Genomic DNA, 18,447 nt, shown 5'->3' with positions numbered 1-18,447 from the left:
ATGAGCTAGTCCCACTCCTATTCTGGACTCTGTATTATAAATGGGCAGCCCAGTGCAGCTGACAGCCTCTAAAGAGAAGGTCATGGAGCAGAAGAGATGACAGCTCTTTGTCTCTGGCCCTCTACTCTGAGGGGTGTTTGACAGCAAGAGGTAGGATAAACTTCAGCCTTGTTGTTCTCAATTAATCTGCAGGTCACGTCTTCTTTTTTTCTATGGGAGGCAGCAAAGCTGGAGACTTTGTGTTATAACCATGATACGCTGACACGCTCAGTGGAAAGCCCGTGGTGACAGCAATTATTCATTTCCAGTAGCAAACAGCCTGCATAAGAACAATAGCAAATAGCCAGATGGGGGGGAAGAGTATAAAGGCCAAGTGTGGACAGACAGATCGGTGTGAGAAGGATGGAGACGTCTGAAATCTGTTTCCTGTGCAGGCAGCTGTGAAGAGCAACGTCCTGAAGGCTCAGCACCCCCGGCCACGTTCCTGTCAGGGCTCCAGCACTGTTAGGAAATGGTCTGTCTGTCCGTCCATGCTGAAGCAGCTGCACAGCTGACTAGATAATTACCCAGGCTGATGGCCAAACTGCCTGGAAAAACATTTTGAAAAGGGCTTGCAAAGTGGCATTTTCAGAGTGCCACGAGAGTAGAGAGGATGGGCCCTAGGAGAGAGAGATGCTGTCATACTCTGACCTTAGGGCTACAGTATTTTTTGCATAGGTTCCCCTGAAAGCAAAGCTTTGTCCCAACGTGCTCACAGTCTAAAAAACTAGTAATTTGAAGACAACTGCTATGTAGTGGTTATCCTATAGGAAATACGTTTAAAAGAAAATGAAGGCTAATGCTGGACCCTTGTTGTCCTGGGAAATGTAAAGACATTATTGGGGGAGCAGAAGTTAGGGGGACTGTGGTAGCAAGAAACAGGGCTGAAAACACAGGCAAAGAATTCAGAAGGTGAGAAGAAAGGTCAAAAATTAAAAGCACCCATTTTGTGAGCCTCATAGCGGAAATTATCTTTATTTAGGACATTCTTGTAAACCCTTCTTTCTACCAGGTTCAGGCAGAGTAAATGCTAGGCAAAATCTCTCTTTCAAAATATTTCTGCTTTTCAGGTTTATGCAGGGATAACTGACAGCTGCCAGATCATGTGGATTTCTCCCTGGGAAGCAGTAACTTTTAAGCAAGGCCACAGAAATATTACGTCACAGAAATAATGCATTGTGGTTCGCTCTTCCCCATTTTCCTTTTGCTGGGCAAAGAAGAAATATGATTTTTCTCATAGTTAGTATCAGGCTAGTCAAACTGATACTGCAAAAGTGAAAAATGAGATTTTTAGGCTCACTCAAACGTTCCTATCACAAAAGTTACATAATCTGTAAATGATCACAGCCAGCCAGTGACATAACATTTGCATTTGTTACACAACGAGCCTCCAGCTCACAATCTCATATTCTGTCGGTGTTAGCTGCACTCTTGAATGCAATGAGGTATTCAGCAAAACACCAAAACATTAGAGCAAGGCAAGATCTGTTACATCATCTATTCCACACACGCACACCCCTCACACCCACCCCTGCCCCCAGCTTCTTCTCCAGAGCTTTGTCTGGTTTTAAATGGCTCAAGTAACTTGGACTGCTACCATGTCCCTTGAGAGGCTATCCCACAGTAAGGCAAATCTCAATTTAAGCATTTTGTGCTGTTCTGTCTGAAAATAGGAAGTACGTGCAACATGAGATTAGCAGCTGAAAACTAGACCAACTGTGATGCTGTCCTAAAATCAGGAAAATCTGAGGCCCTATGTGATAGGAAAGGAAACAATGCTAGCAAGGTTGATTGTAATACAGAGTAGGGATCAAGGAACGGGTCATCAAAACATCAAAGAGGAATGAATGCTTAAAGGTAAATCTGCATATTAAAAGCCAATCCATTGTATTAGGAACAAACATGTCAAGAAAAGTAAAATGCATGTGGAAAGAAACATTTTTCAGTCTGGGAAACAGCGCATTGATTTTCAGTATCCTACGCAAGCTACAGGATTTACGTGTTAGGGACAGTTCTGGCACTGGTCTTTCAACATAATCAGATTTCTGAGAAATTCCTGCAGCTGAAAGGCCGTGACTATACATCTATTGACATTAGAGACCAAATTCCAGATTTCTAGGAAAAAAAACCTACCTCATTTAGGAATTTGGTTTCAGCACTTCCAGGAATCTGGAGAGCAGCAGGAGCATCTGAAGAGGGATCTAAACATGTGTAGATGTTTACTTTTGCTTGTCTTGCTTTCTGAGATTGATAGATAGTTGTTTAGCTCAGCATAGGGGAAAATGCACTTTTACCAGTTCCAAGGGTTAGTGTTGGGGAACCTAGAACAGTCATAGGTGGAAGTTGACTGTAGTAAGATTCTGAAGAACATCTGTTGCAGAAAAAGCTCTCTGTGGTCATGGTTTTCCAAAGTGCAAGTCTCTTTCTTTAGAAAAAAAAAATTATATTCTTCCAACGTGGCACAACTTATCTGGAATAAAATTAATTTGCCCTTATATGGAAGTATTCTGCAACACTATTCCAGTCAGTCTCTCTCTTAGACAAAAATTGTTTTTGGAAAGCACAAAAGAAGTTGACAGTATATGAGTTATTAAATCTTATGTGTTTCTAAATTAGCTCATGTTTTTCATATTGCTGTGCCTGACTTTAAATAAAAAAAACCACTGCAAATCTAAGATATTTTTTATAAAATAATTCCACAATTTCTAGAATTCGAAATATTAAACACATTTTAAAAAGACTTAGCTCTTGCTACTGGTTCATGTATGGAACTCAGCTTTTTAGTTTGTCCTCTATGTCCAAATAAAGCACTCTGTCCATCAAAGCAATTTCAGGTGAAGTTTTAAGGGTGGGTTTTCAGATGCCTCATGCCATGTTTAACAAAAGGGCTGAAAAGAGGGACTGATAGGATGACAAGTGTATGATGATAATCTTTCTCTAAAGGCATCAAGCACAACACAGTGCAGAATTACTGGAGGGAGAAGTGGGGGGGTTTGGTCATGTCACTTTAACACAACAACTGTCAACGTGTGTGATAAGGAGACAGACCTCCTGACTTTCAGCTCCTCATCCTTAGGGATGACTCTACTCAGAAGCAGCTCAGTACATAGGCTCACAGCTGTACAAATATAAATATAGTAGTGCCTGCTTACCTGAGGGTAACAATGCAGCTATATAAAATAAATTTGCACTCCTTAACTATCAAGGCAGGGAGCACTGTTTGGATATTCCCTCTATGCACACAGCAGGGTTTCCATAATGAGGTGATGTCCTATCACACCACTTGGATGGAGCAGAGAGAGATAATTCCTCTTTAACATTAATTTGCCATTTTCTTCCCAAGTATCTGTCAACCTAGTAAGGGTTGTTTATGTTTTACATGCTGAGAAGAGGACCGCTGTGTCAGTAGTTGTTCTGTAACTGCAAAATTTGGGATGCATTAAGATCTTTGCTGGTTTAAAAAATAAACGTAGGTGTACTAACTTAGAAAACAGTTATTTTGCTGACATTAAATTAGAATTAGTCTCTACCAGTACACCTTTCCTTAGTTCAGGAAGATTTTTTTATGACATCTTTTTTTTTTTAATTTTCTCACTAGAGCCACCCGTTGCTCCTAACATTTGTTAGACGTTGTGGGCAAAGAGTATACAATATAAAATTCATAGCAGTGGGTGTATAAGATTGCGTTCTGAACTCCGGGTGATGGTAAGGCAGGACTGAACTGTTTGGCATGCAAGTCTGGCAAGTGAGCAGAAGAGGATTTTTAGCCTACACTGAGCAGAAATGTTATGCAGTTTATTCAGATTGGGGCACTCCATCCTGCATGTTCAGAAACAAAAGCTATTTCTAGTGCGCATCAATAGGTCAATTTCAGTTTATTTTTATACTCCTCCTTCCATGTGGAGCATTCCTGAGATGACAACTACATTTGAGTGGGTGTCACAGATAGGGAATACTTAATTAAATATAATAAAACCACTTTATAAAAATCTGTGGTATTATAAAAACTCCACTGTGTTGCACAACACAGATTTAGATCTTGTCAGCAGTGGCAGAAACATGAAATCTTCACGTTCTGAAAAGTCACAGCTTCTGCAATACTTGAACAACAGGAAAACATACAGCTGCCAGCAGTATGAGATCTAAGGCAGACAGCTGAGTAGTGCTGGAGGGTAACAGTGGCAGGCACTAGTTAAGTTGCTGTGTGTTTGTTATAAAATAACTGTGTTGCTGTGGATGTTGGAATTTATATTTACAGAATCAGTCTCAGTACACTGATATAGTGTGTCTTTGGAATAGTTGTGATCTTCTGGAAGATTGCCCTGTAAGTCTCTAATGAATACGTTTGTTTTCTGCATCCAGTGTCTCCATCAAAAGCACCCAGCTGGACTTCCCCCTCCTCCAGCTCTTCTGAGAGGCAAGCCCATGCCTCGGAGAGCAGCTGGACAACCAACTCGGAGAACACCAGCAGCCCAAGCATTGCTCCCTCCTACACAGATCTGCAGTCAATTAATACTGAGGACTTGACCAGTGGTGGAACGTCTGCAGCAGATTCAGCTGGTAAGAGGGAAGCCTTCAAGCTTCTATCTCAATCTTTCTGATGCTACTCAAACTCACTGCTCAGAAGTGAGCTACAGGGAACAGATCCAAAGCAGAACAAACTCAAGGATTAGGCAGGCTAACGCTGTGTTCTAGTCCAATTCCCAACAAATCACACCTGGATTTGACACACCCCTGATATGTGCAGGCTCCCAAAGTAAGAGCCAAATGCAGCTATGTACCTGTTGGTGGACTTGTCTGAGTGAAATGTTGGAGCATTTCTGGTTTTTGCATACCACATCAGCTTAAGCTGATCTAGGAGCTAGTTCTCAGTATGTTGTGGGAGAACCTGGATGCCTGTCCTGAACTTCCATGCGGAAATCTTCTTAACTCGTCAGTGTATTCAGCTGAGGCAGGTCCAGCTCTGCATGCCTCTCTCTGTTTCAGTGAGTGCCAAGACACAGATCCAGGCTGCTGGATGCGTTCTTTGCACTGTGCTTTGCACTGTTACTGTAAAGTAGTGCAGAGAGAGTGTCGGAGATGACAGAGGGTGGTTCAGTAGCAGGTTTTGATCACATATGGATCCTTTATCTGACCTTGTAGGGATCTATTCAGGTGGCATCCTGACTGTGGAAAAATGGGCTGCATGGCATTGTAGCTCATTGCTCCTCAGCTGTACTCTAGGTAATCTCTGAATCAGGAGAAATAAAGCAGAGTGGTGCAACCCATGTCATGCAGAGTTGGGATGACGAGAACTCCTGAATGACAAAACAGACTTTCACAGAGCATAAAAAAGATGGCATGTCAGGACACAAAAAGGAAAAAAGCACACAGCTCCAGGAGGAAGCACCTGCAGTATGTTGGAAGCTGTTCACCCCAAGCTGAGGAAGCTCAGTAGCTACCCAGTTTGGTGATGAAAATTGATTCATTGGTGTCATGATAGCTCAGACATGTGAAGTCTTTAATGTGTTTTCTCTCAGGTGGTGAATGTAACAATATGTGTGAAATAAGATCTGTTTTGGGAGAATGGGCTTCCTGAGCCCCACTGAGGTCATATGTCCCTTCCATAAGAAACATATACATACATCACCTGAAAAGAGTAGTATTTGATGGTTCAGTGAAACTGGGTTGGACATCAGGACAGGTTCATAAACAGCATCGTTGTGGGTACTGTCTGGGTGCTTCAGACAAAGGATTTGTGAAGAAGTAGTATTTACTTTGGATAAGTAGAAACTTTTCTTTCTTCAAATAATACAGTTACTGCAAGTCTGTCTGACCATTTTTATTTTAGAATACTCTGCTTGCAGTACTTCCAAGTTTGGAAACCATTGGTAGAAAGGTAGAGCAGGCAAGCTGGCATTATGTGCCAGCTGTTTGGATGCCAGCATGGGCATCAGTTCTGTTCTGATGAGCTCATGTCTATTAGGGTGAAATGTAAGAGTTTTCATCTGGAGTATGTGCTGGATATTGCTGTTTTGTTGATGTGGTATGGGTTGCCAAAGGGTGGCTGTTGTCACTGGAACTGTCTCCACGTGAGCAAGGGAAATGAGGATGCCCAGTTCATATATAACTTTGCATCATATAGAGAAGTGAAAGGCAAAAGTGCTGCCGTGTATCACTGGCATACATATGGAATTATTTGCTATATATGGCCAAAAGAGGAATCGATACTTCAGTAAAAGCTCTGTATGCAACTTTCTTACTCTTGTTTCTTTCCCAGTCAGTCACATACTGATGTATTTATTAGCAAAACAGGTATAAAAAAATCATTCCAATCGCCTATACATTTTTAAAAGCAAATAAGTAGGCAATATAGGCAAGGCTGTGTCATTAGCTAAAACATAAGATACGCTACCTTAGCGGTACAGGAACTTGGAGTAAGAAATACATTGAGTCTTCCTACCACCAGGTATGGAGTTTGCGAAAGGGCAGCATGAACAAGGCATATCTGTTTGTTCCCGTTCATGGGGTGGCTCACAGCCCACCTCCTGAGGTGCCTGCTGGCATCAGGCAAGGTTTGTGGAGGTGAGGGAGCTGAGGACCTGGTGGCCATGGAACTGTTGTACAGTTCTGCCTGCTTTTCTGTTGTTCACTCTGCCTTCATCCCACCCTCACAGTGCATAAGTGGACAAAAATGCATGATCACTTTCTTCTCTCCTTCCTCTCTGCCCCTCTCCAGAAATTCTGTTATTGAAACCTGACTTGATTCAAGCATTTGATTGCTTTTCTCTTTTCAAAAGACTGGCTGCCTCAGTCTGTAGTGGAGTTTGAAGGCTCCATCAAGGCAATGAAATAACATTTATTTTTTCCATGAAGTAAAAGAGAGGAATCCTCATGCTCTTTGTGATGGTGAAGTCACGTTGACTGTTAGCCAGTATGTTGACTCCAAGGTCAAGCCTGATGGAGGGGAAAAAAAAAATCAGATTCATTTCACTGCTAAAAAACGCAATGAAAATAAGAAATCAATTTTTGATCTACTTAGTGGTGGTAAAGAATCGGGTCTATGAGAGTAGCTCAGGTTTAAAATTGTTTCAAGCAAGGAAAACCTATTGGTGAGAAAAGCGTGAAAAAAAATCTACTCAGTGGTCAGACACTGAGTAAAATAACTATTTTAGCCATGGTGAATTTTTATTGCCTGAACAGCATAGAATTGAATTCAGGATACTGTCTTCCATAATTTCACCACTTGTCTTGAATTTATCCTGCATGCAAAATGCTTAAACATCAACTGCCTGTCAAAGTTCAGGGCACAGGGTTTTGTGTGGGAGCAGATGAAAGCCTGAGGTAGGTCTGACTGCAGACATCCACAGAGCCGAGTCCCAGCCGTGAGAATGCACATCTTGGTATCCAGGGCTGATAGGCTCCAAGCAGGTGAAATTGGCCAGGAACCAACTTTCTCACAGCTGACACAAGATTTGAGCATAAAACAGTTCCATGGGCTTGAGGTTTATCTTGCGCGTGTGTTTATGTGAGATATGACTTAGGGAGATACCTGAGAAAGATGATGGAGACCTGAATGATCCCAACCTGAGAGTTTACCCTCACTACGGGGGGGACTGCAGAAAGCCTCTTGACTGATGGAGTCAGGATAAGCTCAGTGACATCCTGTAAAGACAGCAGAGTTCACAGCAGTGACAGTAAATATTGCACAAGCAGAGCTGAAAAAGAAGATTTACTTTTCAATCAAAGTGCAGCTAGAAGATGCTGCACTTTATTGCCTGTGCTAGTTTGAACTCTGGCACCAAGAAGCCTTTCATATTATCGTCATCTTCGTCAGCATGGGGGGCTATTTTAGCCCGCAGCAGCTAGCCAATTAATTTGGGTCAAGTGATAGCAGACTGCCCATTTAACGTGGGCATGTTTATATGATTATAACAACAAGCACTTTACAGCAGCTGGGGTTTCACAGTGTGTGTGAAGCTGTATTTGGTGCTGGTGAAATGGCCCGTTGCCGCAGAGCTTCCTACCATGCATCGCAGTGTTGCTCAGCTTGGATCAATGAGCATGGAAAGAAGCGGGAACTTTTGGCATTTCTGCTGTACTCTGCAAGATAAGTAACACAGGACATCTCTGTTACTGATACAATACGAGTATTTATTCATTCTGAAGCAGATGCCCGTCTCGGCTTTCAAAAAAGGCCAAATATCTACATGTCGGAGGAGCAAGGGAGAGGCCTTCTTGTAGCTATGATTATAGATCTGAAAGCACTGGGATCTTTTTATGAGGTTGTGCACAAATACCTCATAGCTTGATTTGGATTTTTGCATTTCATCATTTATCTCTAAAATAATTTTTATTTATATAAATTAAAATATTGACTTGTATACAAAATAACAATAATTATATATGATCAATGCATATATAATAAAATATATACGATATATATTTGCATAGATCATAAACTATATTATATATTTAATAGAATATATAATAAAATCTGTCTATATTATATAATAATGCTCTGTGTGTGTGTATATAGAAAAAGCTGATTAGCCTTGTAGACCTAAGTTCCCTGATAGCTTTTTTAGGTGCGTTGTTCCTAGTTCTGTTGTTGTTTCTGTTGTGATTTGTATCTTAGGAGAGCTGCAGCTACACCATGTTTGACGTTGACGGTTCAATTTGCTGACCAGTTGTTCTGTTTGGCATTCTCCTGAAGCTCTGGGACTATTGGGATACTGAGGAAGTTGCTATGTTGTTATTTTCTGAGAACATCTGCATGTTTGGAGATAGAAGGTTGCATGTGTGACCCCTAACTGCTCAAAATCCAGAAAGTTAATAAGTAGCACAAGGAATTAATTCTGAGAATGTTGTTATTTTCAAAGTAAATTGCATGGTTTAAGGGAGTTCTGCTCCTTCTATTTTAAAACTTGGAGAGGACAATTCTGGCAAGCTCAGCTCCAGCTATTTCTTGAAGATAATGGAGGGCAAGTACTAACTTTTCAAACCTTTTCCCGATGCTTTTCTGCAGTAGTTCTCTTACAAATATTTTTTCTGTAACTGTAGCCAGCTAGATACTGAGTCCCGATATGATGACTGCAAGAATGGTGTTCTGTAGGTTTCAAACAAGCAACTTTGAACAAATTACACCGCTGTGCAATGTGTTTGCACTGAATGCCAGAAACAGGCTACAAGCTCTGAAGCTATTCCATGTTAATTACCGGAGCGAGGGGGAAAATAGCATACGCTGATGGTTACCACCTTCCACCCAGAACTGCACTTCAGTTATGCTGTGTAACTATTAACCAACTTGTTCTGGTGTCCCAGTCCCAGACACATGAAAAAAAATTGTATGTGAGAGCCTGCCAAAGCCAGCTGGAGAGACTGCAGCGAGGAACATTGATCCCTTGCTTCAAGGAGGAGGCGACTCTAGAATACCACGAGCAAATAGCACCTAAAATGTGTTCTTGCACAAGTCCAATCTGTAAGGGCTAAATTCATCACCAGAGGCAGGGTTTTTTTTTCTTCCTCGTGCCCAGCCACCAGCTAGCATTTTAGGAGTTTTATATCCTAGTTGTCATTTCATATTTTTCTCAAGGCATTTCTAACTCCCTTAAGAGTAATGCATTGGTAGGGCAGAACTGGGAAGCTAGGTGTAGGTAATTCATAGCAGAAGAAAAGTTTTGATCCCCAATCAGACCCGTGTGCTGGAAATCAGCTCCTCTTCAACACTTCATGGCCGCTTTAAGGAATCCACAGTATCCCAGTGGCTTCTGCAGTAGTGTTGAATCCTCATCCCTGTTTTGCAGTGGGGGAGCCTGCAGCTCAGTTGTGCAGGCTGGACCTAGGTGAAGTAGAAATGGTCTTTGCCATACAGTCTGGTAGTCTTGCTCTCTAAAGCAGCTGAAGATTGCAGTTACAAACAGTGGACCAGAGACACTGTCTCAGGCCCTCCTTATGGCAGGAAGGAAAGGCACAGAAAATCCGTCAGAAGGAAGGGGGAAATGTTAAAATGAGGAAAGAACAGGTACAACAATAAGCAATAGTTTATTTCTGTCTATTCAGTAGAGAGAATTACAAAATAAGCTTGGTCTGCAATCATCTGATTCATAGACTTTAAGGTCAGAAGGGAGGACTGTGATATCATTATTATCATCTAATCTGGTCTCCTGCATGTCTCAGGCCAAAGAACCTCACCCAGTCATTTCTGCACCAAACCCATAACTTCAGTTTGAGATATAGCATACCCTGAGCAAGTATCTCCATAATATTTTTCTGATTAACATCAACTGCAGCAAAGTTTGCCCCTGTTTAGCCATCCCCAACCCTACAAAACTTCAGTTTTTAAAAAGGACTGTCCCAGTGATAATACTTAAAGCAGAATTGAGATGTCGCTGAGCTCAGCTCTGACAGCCCATGTGTCCTCAGCTGGGACTAAATGTAGTCTAACCTCAAAAGGCTCAATATCTGCCTCATCTATGCCCTAGAAAATAACACTGATTAGTTATCTTCTCTATTACCCTGCCTCCCAAAGAAGAGTGGTTGAAGCTGCTGTAGGACTATCAGATTCTTTCTTTTTCTTCAGGAACAATGAGGAATTTCAGGAGGCAGGAGGAGGGGCTATAACGTTGCTTTCATAGCAAGAAAGGAGTTAGAAGGAAACTCAAAAGGGTCTGCTCCTACTAATTCCTACTAGGCTGAGTCTTATCCTGCTTACTCCTGTGAATTAATCAGGCTTCCCTTGCTCCTCCACATTCTGAGAACACCAGGTCTAAGACAGGGAAGAGGCAAAGTGTAGGAGGAGAAAGTGGTAACATGAAAGAACTGGGTCTTATTTTCATTATTGCTTAGAAATGTTTTAATTAAAAAAAATTTTTATTAAAAAAAAAATAGTAATTTTGCTGTTTAATGGAGTGTTTTATTGCCTGCATGCCAGCATAGAATCAGTTCTGATCTCATCCATGTCATTGGCCCTGTGCTGCAAACAGTTAATGGAGCATCTCTTAGTTCAGGTGCTGTGACTATTCTGAAGTGCCGGCTACAGTAACTGTGGGTTTGTAGCAGGGTTATACTTTGTTATAAAAGAGCTAAGTTGCTGAGCCTATATGGTGTGCTTGATGAATTTTACTCTTTCCACACCTCTTCACCAATGGTTTTATATAGTCAGATCAACTGAAAGGAAAGCAGACGGAATTCCAGCCCCAGTCATGGGACTGACCTGTTGATCTCCCTTTATGTAGGCAGAATCCCAAGAGAACAGATGTGGGTAGATGCTTTGTAGTTTTATCTCATGCCAGTGAGGCAGACTAGGTGGTATGAAGCCCTCTATTTGTGTTTGTAAGGCTGTGATTCCTCAGCCACGGTGTTTACATTGGCTCCAGTTCCTCTCTAATGCAGTGCAGAAAGCCACATGCCTATGTGATAAGCCAGAGGAGTTCAGTAGGAGATTTTGCAGCTGGGCAGGACGTTTCAGTTTGAAGCTTAATTGGAGATGCAGTACTTAAGTGCAGCAGCTATCTGAGATTGCCGTGTTGAAAGAGGAAAGACTAGGTTTGTTTGGAGCAATTTTGCAGGATGCTAAATAGCTTCTGAACTTAAAGCTTCTGGGAGGGAAAAGCATCAAGGCATCTCCCCCCATCCAGGTCTTTGGAAGTGGAAAACATCAGTGGCAATCTTCAGCAGCGTTATCTTGCCTTTTGCATTCAGTTCCTGGCAGCATGCTGCTGTACCACTGACAGGAGGCGAAAATGGCACTATAGCGATATAGCAGTGGTGCAGCACTGTCCCAGCTTCGTGCTTGACAGTGATGCAGCTGCTCCGCTGCACAGCTCTCTGCACCCCAGGGACCCCAATTCTGCAGCTCTCGGACAGCAGCGAGGTTCACTGTGTGGAGAAATTACCCGCCTGAGAACTTGCATTTTCCACAGTTATTTCTACGCGGCAGAGAAGTAAGCAAGGTTTCAGCAGCAGTACTAATTAGCAGGAGCTATAAATCATTTCATGTGTGCTTAATTAGAGATCCCAGTTCTGTGTGGAATTTCCTGTCTGAATACAAAGGGGCTGAATAGAAGTGGCAGTGTAAAACAGCAGGTGAAAAGGCTGGCAGGAGCAGACAGCAAGTAAGAATGAGAAAGTTCATGATGCCCAAATGCATGGATTTGCTTGTTTCTTCCTTACTGTGACAGCATCTGAAACCTAAGAAAGGCTCAGGGGATCACTGGACTACACAGCACAAGAATTGGAAAAGTGTTGATGAATGCCTTTAGGGTATCAGTTGTAGAGTCACCTTCTCAAAGAACAGTGTGGGATAAAATGGGAAGCAGGTTTGTTAAAAACAAGAGGAATATAGGAATTGTTTAAGCAAAACCTCTAGCTTCTATGGTGACAATTTATTCTTTTGTGTGCGCTTAGAAACTTTTTGTGATTATTTTTTATGTCCATTTTTATTGGAACTTCTGCCTCTTTTATTCTTTCATTTGAGCCCAATGTTAGGGAAAAGATGTAACACTTCCTGCTCTTTCAAGAAAAAAATGAACAGAGTTGGATGAGAGTACTGTAGGGAGATGGCTGATGTATGCCTTTGCTTCAACATCTCCATTTTCTAGCTGATTTACCCTTGATCAAACCAAATAATGCTGGAACACAGATATGACATGAATCTTGCATGATGAGATTGTTCATCAGTTATTAGAAGCAATTTGTTCTCAATTGTCCTTGTGTTTGACAGATGGGACCAAAATCCTCTGTCTAATCTTAGAACAGATACAAACTGATATTTGCATTATGACTGTGCTCGTTACACAAGAGGAAGAGACTTCACGCTGCTTTGTTCATTCTGATCTTGGTTACCAAGAGTGATCCTGGATTTTGTGATGTGGATGCCAGTCCAATTTACTTCTTGTAAACTTCCTAATGATATTGCACTAAATCTCATGGAAACTGATCTGAACTAATCGCTTAGGATTTGATCTTTATAAAAACTCTTTCCAGTGCTCAGCACCTGTTGTGAAGAAGTCCAGATCTGGGTTTGGCACATAAAACTGCTTTCAAAATACTCGGGTCCCAGCTATTCCTGTTACAGCACAGCAAAATTTTCAAAGAGCTGCAGCTCTGTGTTCTTCTCTCCAAATCTAGCCATTTAGTTTAGTGCCTAGGAGAGTAGAGATCCTTTTAACATATGTCCTGTAGCTCTGTATCCTCATGCACATTACAGGCTTTGTAGAAATTATGCCATTTAAGTGTAGACTTCAGTCACCAATTTATTGAAGTTGGTGTATTTTCACGTGTAGACATTTCAGAGTTTTAAGCATGATTCACTTAAGATCATAGGATTGGAAGCTATTTCCCAGGACACTAGTGTAAATGTATTCATGAGCATTTCCTATCCACATGTTCCTGTGCCAATATTGTCTTTCAAATAGCTTTTTGCTCTCTCCAGTGTAAGCCCTTTAATATATTTATACAGTGTAATTATATCCCTCTCTGTTTTCATTTGCTAAATTGAATGAGACGAGGTCTTTAGTATTCTGGTTCTCCATTCTCCTCCTCATCCTAGCAAGCCCCTGTCAGCTTGTGTTCCTCTTTGAGTTAATCTTTCCTGGATGTGGTGACCAAAACACAGATGGGGGTCTTGCCATAGCCTGATATCAAGATATTAGTTTCCCCGTCTTCTGGAATTCTCTCCTTGATACATCCCAGGATCTTCTTTCCTTTTGAACTAGTGCATCAGGCAAGTACCCTTTCACTATATTCAGATTGACTGTCTATACCCTAGATCACTTTCTCTCATACATAATTGATGAGTTCCTTCAGTATAACAAATCTATCTGTCCTTAAATGCCTGATTGTGAACTTTATATTGTTTATTACATTTCGTTTCATTTCTGTTACCTCAGTCCTCAAGATGAACCACTCCCTTCAGTATGATGTTCAGAGCTTCCTTTATATACCCGGTTCCTCCTAATTGTGTGCATTCAGCAGCTACCATTAGCACATTCATTTCTGTGCCATGATCGTTACTTTAAAATATGGATAAACATAGTCTTAATCATGTAGTCTTAATCCAGAAATTCTACTTGTAGCTGCTCTAACCTAATATTTCTCTTAAAACTTCCATCTTCCTTTTAGCTTGGTTTTTACTTCTGTCTTAATACGGGTATCAGTCTCCATTTTAACTCCTTCCCAGGTGGCACCACATTAAATGCTTTTTCTAATACGGACATATTTATTTTTTCATTAGAAAATCAGTTGTCAAGGGAATCTGTTAGGTTCGGCCAGAACAAACTACCTCTTTTAAAGCTAGATTCCATCCCCTTTTTTATCTTCTGCTTTTCACTTTTTCCTTCCAAAGTCTTGCATACTATTGCAGTCAGACTTTCAGCTTGTATCTTCCGAAGTCATTTTTACCCCTTATAGTTACTCTATGTGCTATTCTCCAGTTCTATGGTACCATCCCCATCTGAACCAATTCTTTTAAAATCCTTGTGCTGAAAGCTGTACTTACATATGTTAGTTCCTTCAGAGTTTAGGAACGGAGCTTATTGGACCTCCTGATCTGAGCACAGTAACCTCTCCAAAATGTTTTCTTACCTCATTAATGTTGATTCCCATTTCGACTCCTTCCTTTTGGTTATCTAGCCTGCCTCCTGTGCCCCTATCACTATGTTCTGCATCATCATTCTTATTAAAGAGCAGTGGCAAGGTATTCATTAGCTTTGGCACAATGTCTAGATGCGTTGATGTTTAATTATCACCACAGGCCCACTTCCTTGCTTTTTATATATGCATATGTGTGGTTTGCTTTAGCTCCAGTATGTAACGTTACCACCAAAGATTATTTCTGAGAAAGGTAGCGCCCATTGAAACTCAGCTTTCCAGGTCAGCTAGTCCTGTGTTGGCTTTATTGAGCTTTTATCTTCAATAAGAGTTCTAGTTGTAGGGGAGAATTAAACGGTGAGACTGACAAAGTAAGTAATCTCTGTAAGAAACAAAAATATCCCTCATTCTGGTGGCTTAAACATTAGACCAGGGATGAAGCTAAACCTGCTTTGGAAATCAAAGATTAGGGCAGGATCCCTTTCTGTCAGGTTTACGTGCTGATTAGTGCATGTATAACTAAACTAACATTTGGGAGTGAAGGAAAGAAACGCATCTTCAGCGCTTCTATTGGTGCAGTGGCACAACTGTGTTACCGCATCCTGTGCACTCTGGTCAGGTGAGGAACGCGGGGAGAGGAGCGGGAGGTGGGCAGTGTGGGCAGAGGTGGCCCACGGTGGGGAGAGGGGCTGCACACGGATGAGAGGCCTGACGCGCCAGGGAGCTGGGAATGTGGTCAGGAGACCCTCTTCACTCTTCCTCCACTTCTCTTCTCCTGCTTGCTGCTTTCTGCTTCACTGTGCCTGAGGACCTGTCTCCACGGCATCCCATGCTTGGCCCCTCATAGTGGAGGGTGGGAGCATGAGGGGAGTTGGGTCCAGGGTCTGTTTCCACTGCAGAAAGGGGAGAAGCAAGGCCAAGAAAGATGAGGAGAAGAGCAGGAGCCAGAGGCTTTCTGGTCCGCCTCCTGTTAAGGGTGTGGGAACTGCTGCTTGCAGGAGAACCTCCCAAACCCTTGGCAGGGCTGGGGCAAGGACCAGAGGGCTGCGGCAGGTAGGAATCAGCTGTCAGAGGCAGAGCAAACAATCTCCATCTCTGGCACAGGGCAGCCAGCAATCTACAATGCCTGGCAGCCCAGTACCGTTGGCTGCCATTTGCTTTTTGCTTTTAGCTGGCTTGGCATACACAGACAAACGTGCACACTGGCACTTGGAAGAGGCATAAACTCACTGAGTGTAGACTGTGAGATTGTGACCTCTGTGGGCGCAGGTGCCTGCAGGAATCTCCTCGCTGGTTGAAATCTCGGTGTGGATAGCATTTGAGAAGGTAGGTGCCTATAATAGACACCTTTTGGCTCCAGCCCTAGGGTTTGTTGATCGCTTTCATAAATATGGTAATTACAAAGTGCACTGTTTCCTGAAACATCCTAAGGCGGATTTTGGAGCAATGGAATAATTTAATGTATGAGCAGCATAAACACAGATAAAGTAACACTTGGGTGTCTTCAGTGCTCACCAGAAGTGAGAAGTGTAGGACAAAAGGAGATCAGTGGTTACTAACAAAGGGTAACTCATAACATAAAATGGGCATGTTGAAGTAGGTGTTTCAGCAAGTAGCTGTGTTGATTATTATCTCAAATGCAGACAATGTGTAAGGTTAGACTTGCCACTTTCCCAGGTTTCAGGTTATGTTAAACTGGACCTTTAAAAGTCTTGGTTTTCTGGCAACATGAAGAGGATGGCTCTCCACAGCGACACTGATGTGGCCGGAGGGAGCAGTGTAGCTCTTGAGTCTGGATTCAGACTGATCTGATAGATCTGTGAGTCTTTGGAAAAGGTGGGGTATATGCCATACTGTCATGAACTACTATCAGATGTCTGCATTTAAAGTAATCTGTTCACCTATCTGTACAACTCTGTCTCTACACAAAGAATAGGTACCAAGCATAGGCAGATGCCAAGCTTTAGGCCATTTTCCATATGCTTTTTTTAAGTGTGTCCCCAATTTGGGATGAATCCTCTTTTTCTGAAAAATTTTTATGCAGTTGCATAATGGTGAGTGTGGTGCTGAGATATACATGTTCTTACAAGAAATGTGTGGTAAGAAGAGCGTCAATTTTGAATGAAGTGAAAGAAATTCATATTCTTGCATAAGCACCAAGAATATTCTTAATTCTGTTCATCAAAATGTGTAGCCTGGTCCTCTTCTGAGACGCCCAATGGAAATGTTCGTTCGGTGCAAAAAGCAGAAGGATTTCTACATGTTTGTGCATTTTATGTTCTGCCTCCGCCTAATTGTGCATTTGTATGCTGTGTGGTAGGCATGAGTCTTTGGGAGGGATCAGGATGGAAAGGGAACACATGCCAGCGCGCAGGGTACAGAGAGGCACGCGGTCCGCCTGGCAGAGCAGAGAGCTGGAGGGTGTCAGTGTATTTGACAGGCCAGCCAGCACGCCAGTTTCACTGCTTCGCTGCACTTCAGGGCAGCAGAGCGCTGTCTCCGGCACCGCGAGCTGGCTCTGAAAGCGGGACACGAGGTTGGCCCAGGGCGCTTCGCTGTGCCTCCTCTCCGGCAGGCCCTTCGCCAGCCAGCCAGAATTGGGATCTGGGTGGGAAAGCTAACACAAAAGAAATAGGGGGCTTTACTGGAGGCTTTGCTTTCATGAACCCATCACTCCTCCGCCCCCGGATTGATTTGTTTGTTCAGGCTTGGTTGCCTCCAGCAACACGTTGTTAGCATGAGCTACGGCGTATCCCGGGAGACCTGCAGGATTCCCTGCAAACCTTTTGAGTTCTTCGTCTCTAAGGAGGGAGGCACACAAAGGCATTCACTCTGTTGATGCAGTTGCATGTACATTGTTCCCCTTTGAATGCTGGTGTCTCTCTTCAGCAAATGCTGTAACTGGACTCCACAGTCTTCAACTTGCTTCTTCATCTCAGTCAGTAGAATACACTTTTCTTAGTAAAGCCACCAAGCTGCACTGCTTTAAAGGCTGTATTTGAAACCAGGCAGTCTACTACACTTAGCTGAGAAGGTTTCAGCAGGGCTGTGCACTTATCTCTGTACACACAGGTCAGTCCTTGCTGTTGGTAGACTTCAGGCTTTCTGGGTATGTCTGGCCTTAAGGTAAATACAGATTGCGTCATTCATGAGCAGCTTTCTGCTTGATTTAACACGGCTATAAAAGCAGTGAAGACACAGTGACATAGAGTAACAACATGGGTATGTACTCAGGGCTCTGCTAAGATCATACATCTCTGCTAAAACCTGTGCTACTGCAAATTCTTTAGATATAAACAAGGGTTACAAGAGCCTCCCCATGAAGTGGTCAAACCCTGTAGGTACACTTTCCGTCTCTGCTCGGTTTGAAATTACAGGACTCCATTATTTTCCTCAGAAATCTGCTTCAGCTCCTTTGGCTGTTTTGTGTCCTGGACTTGCAGGGACCAGCCTATTTGTCACAGCATGGTTAAAACATTGTGAAAAGCATTTGATTTCTTGATTAGTCACGTATGTGTCCAGAGATGGGCAGTGTCAGATGAACTGATCTCTCATAAAGGTCAAGGCAGGTTAGCTAAGAGAGGTCAGTGTGCTAGTAGTTAAGGCATCAACACCAGATGGCATCTCAGTAACGAAGCACAGTCAAAGGGAAGGCACGAGTGTTCCCATGAGAGTGATGCTGGTGGTAATGGGGGGGGCTACTGGGAGGGCGAAGGGGTTGAGGAAATGCAGAGAAGGTGTCTTGAGCATGATCTACTTTCACCAGGCAGTTCAGTTAGCAAGAGGCTTCGATGCTGAAGAGCTGTGCAATTTCTTCCGTGCGCTCACATTAAGGCT

The 18,447-nt window shown here is 42.6% G+C and overlaps 1 protein-coding gene across 6 annotated transcripts in view; it reads left to right on the top strand.

The window, feature by feature from the left end:
* The window catches only part of STON2 (stonin 2), a 92,350-nt gene that overhangs the window by 31,443 nt on the left and 42,460 nt on the right, over positions 1-18,447 (top strand). For all 6 annotated transcript variants that reach the window (XM_087747444.1, XM_087747448.1, XM_087747445.1 and 3 more), the window contains one exon: positions 4,402-4,599. In XM_087747444.1, coding sequence (XP_087603570.1) covers positions 4,402-4,599 — 198 coding nt within the window. The remainder of the gene's footprint in view (positions 1-4,401; positions 4,600-18,447) is intronic.

This window comes from Nipponia nippon, unplaced genomic scaffold (genome assembly GCF_047370975.1).
Source record: "Nipponia nippon isolate SJK-2023a ecotype South Korea unplaced genomic scaffold, ASM4737097v1 scaffold_11, whole genome shotgun sequence".
Lineage (NCBI taxonomy): Eukaryota > Metazoa > Chordata > Aves > Pelecaniformes > Threskiornithidae > Nipponia > Nipponia nippon.
Note: the sequence above shows the minus strand (reverse complement) of the source record. Positions and strands in the feature narration are given on the sequence as shown.